The sequence below is a fragment of the Heliangelus exortis genome, chromosome 1, assembly GCF_036169615.1.
Source record: "Heliangelus exortis chromosome 1, bHelExo1.hap1, whole genome shotgun sequence".
Classification (NCBI taxonomy): Eukaryota; Metazoa; Chordata; class Aves; order Apodiformes; family Trochilidae; genus Heliangelus; species Heliangelus exortis.
The window spans coordinates 119,508,514-119,521,798 of record NC_092422.1 but is presented as its reverse complement, the minus strand read 5'-3'; the positions used below and the strand labels follow the sequence as shown (position 1 = coordinate 119,521,798).

The 13,285-nt window shown below is 45.4% G+C and overlaps 1 protein-coding gene across 1 annotated transcript in view; it reads right to left on the bottom strand.

The window, feature by feature from the left end:
- Nucleotides 1-13,285, bottom strand: part of LOC139804585 (alpha-2-macroglobulin-like protein 1) — a 27,858-nt gene extending 14,573 nt beyond the window's left edge. The window contains exons 1-16 of the mRNA XM_071761972.1: nt 12,436-13,285; nt 10,166-10,352; nt 9,678-9,840; nt 9,468-9,520; nt 9,133-9,153; nt 7,760-7,913; nt 7,261-7,345; nt 6,603-6,723; nt 5,762-5,876; nt 4,596-4,705; nt 4,115-4,285; nt 2,624-2,848; nt 2,442-2,505; nt 1,781-1,926; nt 1,476-1,625; nt 347-544 (exon numbers count right to left, since the gene is read on the bottom strand). Coding sequence (XP_071618073.1) covers nt 347-544; nt 1,476-1,625; nt 1,781-1,926; nt 2,442-2,505; nt 2,624-2,848; nt 4,115-4,285; nt 4,596-4,705; nt 5,762-5,876; nt 6,603-6,723; nt 7,261-7,345; nt 7,760-7,913; nt 9,133-9,153; nt 9,468-9,520; nt 9,678-9,840; nt 10,166-10,352; nt 12,436-12,506 — 2,034 coding nt within the window. The 5' untranslated portion in view covers nt 12,507-13,285. The remainder of the gene's footprint in view (nt 1-346; nt 545-1,475; nt 1,626-1,780; nt 1,927-2,441; nt 2,506-2,623; nt 2,849-4,114; nt 4,286-4,595; nt 4,706-5,761; nt 5,877-6,602; nt 6,724-7,260; nt 7,346-7,759; nt 7,914-9,132; nt 9,154-9,467; nt 9,521-9,677; nt 9,841-10,165; nt 10,353-12,435) is intronic.

Sequence of the window (13,285 nt, the reverse complement as noted above, 5' to 3'; positions counted from 1 at the left end):
CTACTAGTCTTTCCCTCCTTTCTCCAGTTCCCTTTTACTCACAGGTACTTTACTTTTCCAACCTCAGATTTTCTCTGACTCAGGCTGACACTCCTTTCTCCTTCCTAGGAAGTCTGAGGGGCTCAAGCTCGGAATAAATTGGGACCTGGGTTCTAGGGATCTGCTTAATCACTGGGAATTTATCAGGCTGGGATCATGGAGTGTCTTAGTTCAGGAGCTTGGCAAATTCAGAATCTGGAGTTGCAGGCATTTACAGGAAAGACAATCTATGAAGCTACCCAGGGCTGACCTGGGATGCAAAAAGGCTCAGCTCTGATATTTCATGTTTTCTGGAAATTAGATTTACCTTTAGAAGTTCATAAACATCTGGTTGTGACACTGCATAAGAGTATCTGTTGTACATGAATGGTGACATGGTTCCTGGTGGGGGGGTGGTCTCAGAGGAACCAATGGTTCCTGGGCTCTTGTGGATACTACAGTAGTCACTGTAAGAGTCTAGAAGGGTGCTTGGGTGTTCTTGAGAATAGCTGAACTTATTGTACACCTGTGGAGAGAGAGAAAAAAAACCAGTACAGGTCAGTATGAGAGGTTTTTAGTATCTATTCTAGCTAACTTTTTAGCAAAGTTTTTAGTATTATCTATTCAGAGATTTTTCTGTGATGGCAAAGGCAGAGAGGCTGGAGCCTGCCTGCTGCAAAAGCCCAGCCCCAAGGGGTTTTGAGCTTCATGAAGCTAGATGTTTACAGGTTTTCACAAGGTGAAAACCTGTAATAGCACCAGAGAGGAGCATAAACCCCTTTGGGGTATGGCTGCATAGCTGTGGCCACTTCTAGCTCATAGATTGTACCAAAAACCTCAATGCTAACAGTGAGGAGACCTTCCCTGTAAGAGTCCTTAGATAGATAACTTCTTGTCTGACTGAAGGCACATTCTGGATTCACCAAGACAGTGCCAAGAGGCAATTCAAGACTCCTCAGACCCAATTCATCCCAGGTCTAAAGGAGAAATGGGACCCTCCCACTGCCAAGGTATCACTTACAGTCCAGTCTGGGAATGGAAGAACTGTCTGGTTCATGTGAGCTGCAACAAAGACATGGAGCCTTTCACATAGCAGACATTTTTTTTAATCCAACATCTGGGTTTTTGGACTACTGTCATTAATTGGTTCAGGAGATGGAAGTCTCTTGCAATCTGACTGCCAGTGTGGCAAAGAAATGGACTGTAAATTTAGCAAGAATGTGACTTTGAGCTGTAGTTGGGGATTACAGTGGGTTATTCTAGTAGATCCTTTGTGCAAAGGCAGATATTTTGACTGGTGTTTGATGTTGGCTTTCCTTTTTTCTCATTAAGCCATGTGCTGTCCCCATTCGAGTACCTGTTGGTATATCCACTGTGCCTTATTAACCAGTGGATATACCAGGTGCTCAAAAGGCATCTCTTCAATACTATCAAGGCTCAAAGCTAAAGTGACTCACACTATCCCTGGATAGCTCAGCCTCTGGCCTCAGGAGCAGGACACTCTCATCTACAGCCCGGATGCTACACAGGGAGCCTGGTGCAGCCTGCAGATGGAGATGGACAGCTGATCCTGGGAGAGCCACTGTGTCTGAGAAGCTAAGCTTCACCTGAAACAGCAGAAGAAAGAAGGACTGAAGACATTGACAGAGGAAGGAAAGGGGAGACACTGGTTACTGGATTCTGCTGGACATCTGTTGGAAAACTGGAGTTAATTACTTACCCCTCAGCCTACCTGCCCCCTTTTATTTTGTGCACAACTTACATGGTTCCTGAAGCACTTGGAGACTTTCAGACTGAAGATGTCAGCTGCCACTTGTCCCTCAGGGAAGGCAGTGTAAACAAACAGGGTAGCCATGGGTGAAATGAGTTCAATAGGCAGAGTGACATTGAAGGCTCCACTATACTGACCTGAAGAAAGGAGGAGAAATAGGAAAAGTATAGGAAGAGATAAGAAAGTCTGTCTCCAAGGGTTATGCTTGCAATACCCGTATCAATTACAATACTTCTGTACAGTTACTTGGATAAAAATTTCCAGCTTGCTTCTGGGGAAGACCACAGCTAGACCAGGTTGTAGGTTAGTGTCATTTTGTAGCAGTGGCCTTACACCATGAGGGATCTTGGCAAGTGTGCACTTGGAAGAGAAATGACTTAATCTGAGTCCAGCAAAAAAGATCATGTGAGCTTTCTGATAAATCCTGCTTGGTAGGTAAACTCTGAGAATTTCCTAATTTGTTTGGAAAAAAAAAAGTGGAAGGAAGCTGAAACACAGAGGAGACATGGCACATTTGCCATTTCCTCTTGACTTTTAATGCTATCTCTGTTGTTTCCTGTTGATGTCAGATATTTTTTCTCCTTCACCATTTAGGATGGAAGGGCTTTCCTGTTGGCCCCTTAATATGTTCCTGGTATTTAGATGCTCTTACCTATTGGTGGATCAAGAAGTACTGTTGTTTGCCCGTGATGCACAAGGGATCCTCTGGCCAAAACCTAAAGAGGAATGAAAAGAGCAGAGGGCTGATAGTGCCTCTGTTCCATGTCTCTTGGCCAGTAAAGTGCCCTGTGCCATGATCCATGGCAAAGCAGTAAGTCTGTGCCTTACACTCACCAGGTAGTAGAAGTCTGCACTGTCAGCCCCATCCCCCAGCTCCGTGGCTTGGATGCGATAATGCACAGTGACCTGCTGCATGTCCCTGCAAGGTAGCATTGCCTGCACTGGTTGGATCTTCACAGAGCTGTGGCTGGAAGAGTAGAAGGCCCTCAGTGTGAGGGATGCAGTGCCATAAGACACTCTCACATTTCGACCACCTAAGTCCTCCGGCTGGGTCTTTGCCTGTGGCACAGAAAAGGTGGCTTGGTGTTTGAAAACTTCTTACAGCTCTCCCCACACCAAAACCAAGACTGACTGGACAGTGGGCTCTGAAGCCTCCACTTCCACCAAAGCCAGGCTCAGTCAGCCCCTTTCTGTGGAGCCTGGCACTGACTGACCCTGCATCTAAACAGGAGGCAGGGAGCTGTATGCTCCTAGAGCTTGGGCTTAAGCTAGAGCCTGAATTTCTGCCATGCTCCTGCAAGCCAGATCATTAAAACTGTGTACAGTGGCTTATCAGTACCTAGCTCAAATCACTGAACCTTTTGCTTCTGTCTGGTACATGTGGGGAAAGTAGCAGCATGGATCTGCCCTGGTAAAATACTTTAATGTTCAGTGTTACCTTTCCCTGATCCATAAAGTTGAGTGGCAGAGGACAAGTGACCATCACTAGCGTTACTCAACTTTAAGTAATGACCTATCTGCACTGAGACTATGATATTGGTAACATCTTGTGGACTTCCAGCAAGGTCAACAGCCATCATCTAAGATACTGTATGCACTCTGAGAGAGACAGGTATAGCCTCAAAGTACCTTGATCTTGAAATTTAGACAGGACACGTATTAGAAACCTACTCCTTCAACCAGAAAAGAGAGCCTTCCTTGTTCATGGGAAAGCAGATGCAGAACTTTTCTTTGTCAACTCCCCGTAGGTGGCACCTGTATTTAGCTCTTTCCATCCTGGATACCTGCTCTGCTTTAGACTGGCTTGCAGCAACTGGTTCTTTCCTAGCCTTCCTTCTTTCCCTCCTAAGTTTCCTGTCTCTTATATCCCAGGTTTCTCCTATATCTTTTGCTATGAGGAAACATAATGCAAAGTGTCCACTGACATTTTCTTCTCCACATGAATTTTCAAGTGTTTTTCCCTAGCTCCTTTCCTATCTTCCTGCTCATTACCATGTCAGATCCCTTCCTGTGCTCTCTGTCCCTGCTCAGCCCCCCAAAGTCCTTTACACCTCAGAGAGAGGTGTTAGGTAGACCTCAGTCACAACTTCATGGGGCCTTTATCCACTGCCTCATCTCTCATCATGTTTCCTGACTCCTCAGGGACTGTGTGAAGCACCAGGGCAAAGAACTCTGGCTCTGATATGAGCTATTCCTCTTCCTTAGATGCATCATATCACTATTTCATGACTCTCCCTGACTATACAGAAAAAATTACATAAACTAAAGGTCCATGGGATAAACTGCTTAGCATTAGCCAAATCCCGTATAATTATTTGGCTTAACCTGCAGCAAAACTTTACTACTGTTGCCCCACGCTGATGTCTCTAAGGTGAAAGAGGCCATCCCAGTGTCATCTGTGAAGTAGGTCTTGGTCTGCTTCTGGCTGCCATAGGACACTGTAAGAATCACTTCCTTGTTCTTCAGGTGTGTCCCATTGGCACTTTTGAGTTCCAGCTGTAATGACACAGAGAACAGTCAGAGAACTGGAAGCCTCAGGACCTGCCTGCCAGCAAAAGTTTCCCTCTACACAAAGGGACTCTCAGTGTGACCCCTAATTCCTTCAGCTTTCTTCTCCTCCCCATTTATTCAGCAGCCTCACCTGGCAAAGTCATATGCTTATCTTGTGATCACACTTCTGGGTTACCTCGATAGCAGCTAGCAGGTTTGGGCAGCTTAGAGCAAAGGGAATCCTCACTACTTCTGTGCCTGCCCACCTATTTGGCCCAGCTGTTGGGCTTTCTGCATCTCTGCCCTGTTCACTTACATTTCCATAGTAGGGAGCTCCTTGCTGATAGTAGTAGCTTGTCTCCCAGAATTGCAGAGTTGTGATATCAAAAGTGACCTTGCAGTTTTCAGTGGTGTTGAACTCCACCCCTAGGAAAGACAGGAGGTGCCTGCAGGTAAGTACCATGTATCTCAGCAGGTGCAGCAAGACTGGATGGACTGATGGACTGGACCATCACTCACAGGGGATTGCAATGTCTCTGTGTAACTTCAGGAGCCATTTAACACACACACACTCAGCAATAGTGCCTCCTACATTCTGACCCACTAGAATGACAGCAGTCTACCAGGAGGTCCCTGACACATGCTCTTTCTGACTGTTTAAGATGGTCTTGCACACAATTATCCACTTCCATCCTCCTCCTGTTCTAACAGCAGAGTCAGAAGGAGACAACATTTTCCTTTGCCTTCACCACATTAGTTTACAGCCTGCTGCCTTGTCTTGTGATGCCTGTCTGAAATTATTGCAGTTGTTTGCTAAGTAAACATGTGTCACTGCTTTCAGCAAGAGGCTGCAAAACATTTTCTTGTAGGGAAGGGTTCATAAAATTTTGTAAGCAAGGAAACCTTACAGGCTATTTAACAGGACTTCTGGACAAGCAGACTCATCTCCCTGCCTGGGAGGTAGACATAAATCTGACGAGGAGCTATTTATTAATGGTACACAGTCAGGGCCCAGGTTGTCACAAGTTGCTCCAAGTCTCTCCTCATTCCAATGGACTTTCCTAAAATATGGTTTAAGAATAAAAGAACGTTGCCTGGTCCACCTCTGTGGACATTTCTACTGTGACCAGAAGGTGAGAAAAAGATGCTCTTGTCTATCTCTGCCAAATGAAGGTGACTGTCAGAGTGGGACAGCACACAACAGTTTGTGGAGGAGCAAGCATAATGGTAAAGCCCATCTTGCAACGGAGAACTCACATGTCCTATGTGAGTCAGACCTGGGAGATATGGTACCTGAGAACATCCACACAGCCAAGGAAGGCAAAACACTCTAAACACTTCACACCACTGGGGCCAGTGCAGAAAGTTCCATTGGTTCAATGGGAAGTCACAGGGATCGTTACAGATTACAACCCTAATCAAGCATGTTGCAGGAGTGCAAAGTGAAGTATTTTCAGGAAGAGTAGAATCAGTTTTTGCTACCTGTTCCACTTTCTTTCAGAAAAGCCACAGCTTCCAAGTTGAAATCATAACTGTCACGCTTCTGCTGGTAGAACTTAATATTCACCTCAGTGGCAAAGCAGCCATCCTCATTTGTCTGGGGATATTAAATTGTATCTGTTAACCGATCACAAATGCACAAACACTACCTACAGTGCAGCTCAGACCCAAGACCCAGAAGTCTAAAAGTACATGACTTGAGTTAGAGATACTGGCAGGAAAGCTACTCCTTTTCTGTGGTGCAGTCACAAATAGGAGATGCTGTTTCATACATGTATCACATCTTTACACATTCACTTATGTGCCAGTGGCAAACATGTGTTGTCACTTCTCCATGACAACATGACTTCTTTTGCAAGGGCACGATTTATGTTTAAGATATGTGCTGAGCTAATTAAAATACATAAACAAATATAGATACATTCACTCAAACGTTTTGGAGAAATTAAGTAAGCAATTGCAGTTCACCACAGACTTCACTTATTCATCTTTAGGAAATAGAACACCAGGTTAAAAGGTGGTGTTAAAAAGAATCCAGTGGAAATCAATCAGTGTGGACAGCATTTGTATTTTTGCCCTGCCACAGGTATTGCTTTGTAGGCAAATCTGCAATAGTTAGCTTGCCTACAGATATTTCTTTTGAATGTACTTAAGTGCAGTTAAAGAACTCATTCGAGGGGGAAGTTAAGGACATATCTATCAGTCATCCCCAAGCAAAGAGCGTGCTGCATCAATAACTGATGCCTGTCCCATTCTTTCCTTTAGTATTCTTCCCTCTTTGCCACTGTTCCTCTGTTCTGCAGTGGATGTCCCACGTGCTCACCTCACCAGAGTAATCCTTACAAACGCTGCGCTTGGCTTTGGAGGATTTCCGATGGTATCGGATATGCTTACGGCACACTGCAGCCTTCACGCTGCCCCGGACTGGTTTCCCATACGTGTACCTGGCAAACAGAGCAGAGAGGACTTATGCTCACGTAGCCAAACGCTGGCTCAAAGGTGAATAAAATCACCTTTTGCCTGTGGTTTGCAGCTCTACAACCCAGCAGCCTGTGGTGTCTTCATGGTTCATGAGATCAGTTATGAAGTTCCAATGACTTCATCAGATTGAGATCGAAGGTAGTGGTGGGTGAATTCTCTCCCAGTCACCATTAGTCATACCAGGTAGTGCTAGGGGATATTGTGCTGGCCACAAGTTGAGTCATTATTCCTTCCCCACTGGCCCTAATCAATGAACCAATGCAGTAGGGCACATGCCCCACTCAGGGGATCCACTGCGACACATTCAAACTCACAGAGACAAAAAGTAGGTAGAGAAAAGTATGGAGAAAGGTGAGAATTCAGGAAAATTCCTTAGCAAAGAAACAAGATTTTTGGATTTGAAGAGGGTTGGCAGAGACCATTTGAGCTCAGTTACTACTGATTACTGTGCAGTTTCCAAACCAGTAAGAATGCACCTTCTGCCACATTAGTCAGCTCACATGCCACAGACGAGGAGACGGAAGCTTTCCTCCAAGATGGTGACAACCTGAGGCATCTGGATGGAGACACTGAATTTGGGCAGCACTGCGTGAAAGCAAAAGAAATGTAATTCAGCGAGAAGAGAGGGAGGTAATTTGTTCCAATCCTCCCCAGACTGTTGTTCACAGAAAAGAAATCTCTCCTTTCACTCCCTGACAGCAATTCACCAGCAGCAGAGCCAGGAGAGCACGGAGAGGGTAGACAGCCTTTTTCTCCTCCACAAAGCACAGCTGTGAGACAGTGCCTCTGTCCAGCCACAGGGCATGAAGGAGGAGAAAGCCAGGGATGATGGGCCTGAATGAAAGCCAGGGATTTCTCCCACTGTCAGGCAGTTGGACAACTCAGGATGATAGTACAACTAGCCCGGATGTTCACAGCTACATGGTCCATTCAGTTTTCTGTGAGGGGGGGAGGTGAAGAGAAGATTCCCTTCTTCTGTGAGCTCCCAGAGATTCTTACCATACTCCTCTACCCTGAAGGTATGCATGTAGTCAGGCATTTTGATGGTGTACTCTCCAACCAGTGCTTCTGCAGCCAGAGAGAAGGACAGATCCACAATGCCTCCCACAGGTACAACATTCAGCCATTGTGCAATTTGGTTCCCTTTAGGGTCCTGTGTGGGCAGGAATAGACAGTTATTTCCCAGAGTCAAAAGAAACCCTTTTTCAGGATATCCAAGCTGTGGCAGCATGGTCTGAGCACACAATCTCTTGTCCTGAAATCCCAGGTCTAGGATGCAGCCACAGTGCTCAGGTGAGTCTGAGCTCAAGGAGATCACTAATCTACAACTACACTAAACTACACCTTACTGCATGAGTGTCACACTAAAAGAGAGAAGTGGCCCCTTTTAGAAACCCCTTTTGTGATCTGAGCTGGCATAGCCCCCAGGTCAATCCCAACAACATGTGTCCCAGTATAGAAATGAAGATGTAGTGACATGAGATGAAAGGGCATTTGGAGGTTTTGCTGCCTGACACAGTCAGAGGATGACAAACAGGATACTCCTGCTGCTGGTTACTGGGAGGGCAAGATGCAGAACTCGGGCTGTGGTCACGATTCCCAGCCAGAAAGACCTTAGTTATGAGTTGACAGGTTTTTTACAAACCTATGGAGCAAGCAGGAACTGTTTGAAAGGGTACAGCTTGATTGAAATGCTACATTTGTATAAACTGGCAGAAAGCATTGCATAGGTACCTCAAAAAACGTGTTTATGTACTCATTGCTTGGTGGGTATGGCATGAAAATGTGCATTAGCTACTGCCAATTGCTAGTTGGTCTCTGCATGGGTTATTTCAAGCTCCCCACCACTTTCAGATGTCTTTCCTCAGCTCAGGTGATTGCAGTCTGTATTTTACCTGTAATACTGGAACTAAAGTAATTGATTTTAAGGGCAATACCTTGAAAGCTGCTTCAGGAATTTTCTCTAGACGTGTAGCCACACCACTAACTGGTCAAGCTTTGATTTTATGTATGTCAAATATAAAAGTGTCCTTAAAGAAACTTCAGGATTTTCACAGATCTTCAATACACAGGCTAGAGGGACTAGAAATCCCCTGGACACTTTTGAAAAGTTTGCTGGACTGCTGTCCAGCACTGCTGTCCAGTGGCACTCCTCATGTACTGCAAGGATGTGTGTGTGATCAGTATCATGACACTGTAATACCAAGCTTACTTGGATACTAAAGAAAAGAAAAAAAAGAATTCAAGCATTGTCCCCATTCATTCTGAGATAGCTGGCTTTCTGCATTCACATCTCCCCACTATCATCCCCAAACCTGTGTCTCCCCTGAGGTGAGAAGAGGTCACCACCTTCAATAAAGCAGGTGTTTTACCTTCAGTTCCACAAGACGGTGCTGTGGGAAGGAAATAACAATTACTGGTGGGAAGATTTCAGGAAAAGTTAACCATCCACCTCCTTGGCATTTTTTTTCCTCCAACCATCCGTGAGTCTTCCCCAAGCAATTCCCAGAGATTGCCCATGACCCAATATCATAATCAGCTCCTGAACTGCAGGTAGCTCCCAAAACTGTATGTAAGCACCACAAGCATCACTGAAAATAGATGTCCACAGACAGATCACCTGGCTGAGCCAAGCACTAATACAAAAGGCATGGAGGCAGACCATAGCATTTTCAGACTTGAAAAGGTTTGTCCCTTCTTGACTCACCGCTTCAGTGCTGGCAATGAAGTTCTGGTCCAAGGTTACAATTCTCAACTTGACTAAGAGATAAAGGAAAAACAGGAACTTAAAGTACAGAAGAGAGATGAAGCCTACGACTCATCTCTCTTGCATCCCCACGCCCAGTGCTACAAGCTACCCCAGATTTTGTGGCCTGAGGACCTCTTTCTCTCAGAAGACATGGCATTCTGTCCATACCAGTCTGTCCAGGTTTGTACACTGGTTTGTCTGTCTGGATAAAAGTCTTCTTGTCTGTGTGCTTGATTAGGACTTTCTGTGCCTTTTGATACTCCGAGTTGTCTCCCAGGACTGTGATCCCAATAAAAGCCACTTCATCGGGGTTTCCAACAGGAGGAGGGACCTACAGGCATATTTGTAACCATCATTCAGGTTGGATCCCCACGTACTTGGAATAACGATTATGACGCTGCTTTTAAATGTCTCCAGTTTTTCTTGCTTTGAAAGACCCCACAGTACTTTTCAGAATGTTTTCTAGAAGAGTAAAATATCAGTGGGGCTAAACAGAAGAAAGGACACTGGCAAACCTATAGAGGCTGAAGCAGAAGATTCAGTGCCCAATTGAGATGCTTCCCTGGCAAGACATGATTCTTTGCCTTCCTGCCCAGCAAGAGCAGAAGTCATGCACTATCCAATCTACTGACAACCTTTGAAAATATCTTCCTCACCTGGAAGCTTGTGCAATGAAAGAAGGTGAGCTGAGAGATGGACTGAGTGATCAAAGTCTCATTCCCAGCTCTGCTTTGTAAGGTTACTGTCACATGGATTGGGACTGCTTGCTTTCTGCTGAGCTGCAGGCACACTGTCTCTGAGAAGGGGTAGTAGAGCTGAGATGGTATTGCCACAGCATAATTTCTAATAAAAAGGAAAAAGGAAAAAAAGTTAGATGAAACTGATTTTCTAAGAGCTCGGGTCTTGTCTTAGGGTTTGAGTACTTCCTAATAGGACTTCTAGTCTCTTCATTCCACCATCAATATGTCACTGGGACATGATCAAACCACTCATCTCTTGGTTCTGCAGCCATCAACACTGAGTCTGTGCTACGTGCTGCATGCACATGTAAAAAGATCAAGTCACTCCTACCAAAACTGAAAGTCAAAATAAGGCAAAGAGACCTCCCCATGACAATCAACTGATCCTGAAACTTCAGCCTTTTCACTGAACCACACTACAGATCACTACCAGTCTGGTTGGTTGGTTATCTGCTTTCAGACTACCAGCTACACTGGAGCATGAGGAACCTGTCAGTGTCCTGACATTCTGTCCCAGACACAGATCCTCATGAGTACCTTTTCAGCTCCTGACACTCCTGTCCTCTTTGCTTTCCTGTTCCAGCCTCTGTGGCTCCTCTCCTATTTGTGCTCACCGATAGCACCAAGAAGCTGTTCATGTTGTTTGGTTGTTTTTTTTCATCTTACACTGCACTGTGGCAACTAAGGCCAAAAAGAAGCCAGAGAAACACTTCTCACTGACTTCTCCTGCTTTCTGCCTCTGGACAGCTTCAACCAGCAGCATGTTTTGAGTTGCAGGAGAGCAGGGCCTGGGAAAACAGAACAGCAATAGGCAGAGATATGGTCTACTGGCACTTCTTAGCTGGATCTCAGCACCCTGGCTAGAGGAAGTCAAAGTCCAGCTTGCCAAAAGCCTTGAGTGCTTTCAGACTTGAGTATTGTAAAGCTGCCCTGAGCTGCTTGCCTGCTGCTGATAATAAGGGATCTGATAACAGACAAAAGCAGCATTCTTATTTTCCTACTTAATTTGACTCAAGACACCTCACCCCCTGCCACTATGCCAGAGGATGGGATGAGAACTAAAGACTCAGAGCTTGACCCTCCCATACCTCTTGCTCCTTATCAACCTTTACTCTGGAACATTTTCTTACACCTCTTTGCCTTAGCCTTCTAAGCTATAAAAGTATGAGAGAGCATCCCTGAGGCTGTCATTCAAGGATCCCAAGAGTCCAGACAGATTACTTTCTCATTAATCTACCAAAAAAATTGTTCTACAGGAAAGACAGCAGGCAGTCTATTGAAGCAAGCAGTGTTTCCATAAAGCAAAGCTTCATGCTGGAGGTAACAGTGGGAAACAAGTAGTAGTATAATATCATTTGAGCCAGAACTATGTCATGCTATGAAACACGTCCTAGATGTAGAGGCTATACTTCCACTGGAAAAGACTTAAAACTAGACTTGTCCAAGCCACACTACACATGGCAGGAGGGAACCCAGCTACAACCAACTGACACATTTCCCACTGTACCATTTAATGTTTGAACACAGCCATGTTTCTGTTTGCATTTACGTGATAGCTGCAAAAGCAAAGGCCTCCAGAAAGCAAGAGCAAGTTCCCAAGCTAACATTTCACAGCAGTGTCTGCTGTAACATGACTTGCATTCCCAATAAAGTATAGGAAGCGAAGCACTGCTGGGGATTGTCCTGGCTGGAGGTCTGAGAAAAGGCATGGAGGGAACAGATAGCCATCCAAACCAAAATGAATGCAATGCTTTACAAAGAGCATCCCTATTAGACAACTTCCCTGGCCTATTAAGGCTTTGCCCCCTTAAAGATTTAGAAGGTGACCTATGACTCCAGGGAGAAAAGCATGCCCCCAAAGGAAATATATTCTAGAGCACAGGAGGAAATGTGAGATGTTGGCAGGTCATAATTAAACACATGCAGAAAGCTGGTAGAGTTGCTCTGAATGAGACCTTGCAGAAATACGTGGTCTATATCAAAGGCACTAACAGGAAAGCCAGGTAGCAGAGAGAGTGGAGGGGGGAAAGTGCGTTAGAACCAAGTGAAACCTTAGGAATATGAGAAACTATGTCTCTCTGGATGTACAGTCCTGGTCTTAGGACTTCTATCCTTTCTTTCACACTGCCACCCCCCAGGATTCCCCACAGACCAGAGCAGGTAGGTGAAGCATCTGAAGTTCTTACAGCATTGCAGGTTTTTCAGCCATGCTAGGCAGGAGCAGGATGCTTCCCCACAGGAGAGTGATGCTCCACATAGCTGATTGCAGGTTGAATGCCTCCACAGGAAGCTGAGCCTCTCCTCTGTCCCCACTTCACCCCTGCTTCTGCTGCTTTCCTTCTTTCCTCTATCCCTCATCCAGAGCTGAAGGACTATGAAGCTCCTGTCCTGACAGGGTGCCTGTCTCTCTCTTGGCTTTGAAACCAAGGTCAAGGTGGAAATCATGCTGCGCATGGCTGGGTCTGGGATGTGGGCGGGTGGAAGGGGTGGAGACAGGGTTTGTTGTCTACACACCAAAGGCACTTGCTTGGAGGCTTTGCAAGGCACGTTAGTATTTCTCTGGAATATGTCTTGCCATGTCTTCACATACATCACAGCTGATGGCAGTAGGAGTGCTCACTTACTGTATTAGTTACAAGAGCCCAATATCCATAAAGGCGTCTTTACCAGGATTTCATTGGAACCACCCTGGAGCAAATTCATTCTTTGTGATGTCAGTGGCTTTTGTTTCAGGGTTCTTCTTCAGTAGAACTTACTTTGTTTGTATTATTTACTTCATACCAAAATTTCACTGCTGCCCTGCAGCCTCTGGCCAGCCCGGGCCAGGGCTCCACACACAGCTCTCCCAGTGGCACCACTGGGAAGGGAAGAGATTTAGCATGCTATTACATTTTTCCATTTTATTACAGTTGTCATTTCCCATTTAGCTTTACAGCCAACTTGATGACCATTCAGAGATGCAGAGTCACAAGAAGTGTTTCTGAAATCAGACAGCACTCCAACTGGATTTTGTCCTGCTAGTTTAGGCCTGAACTC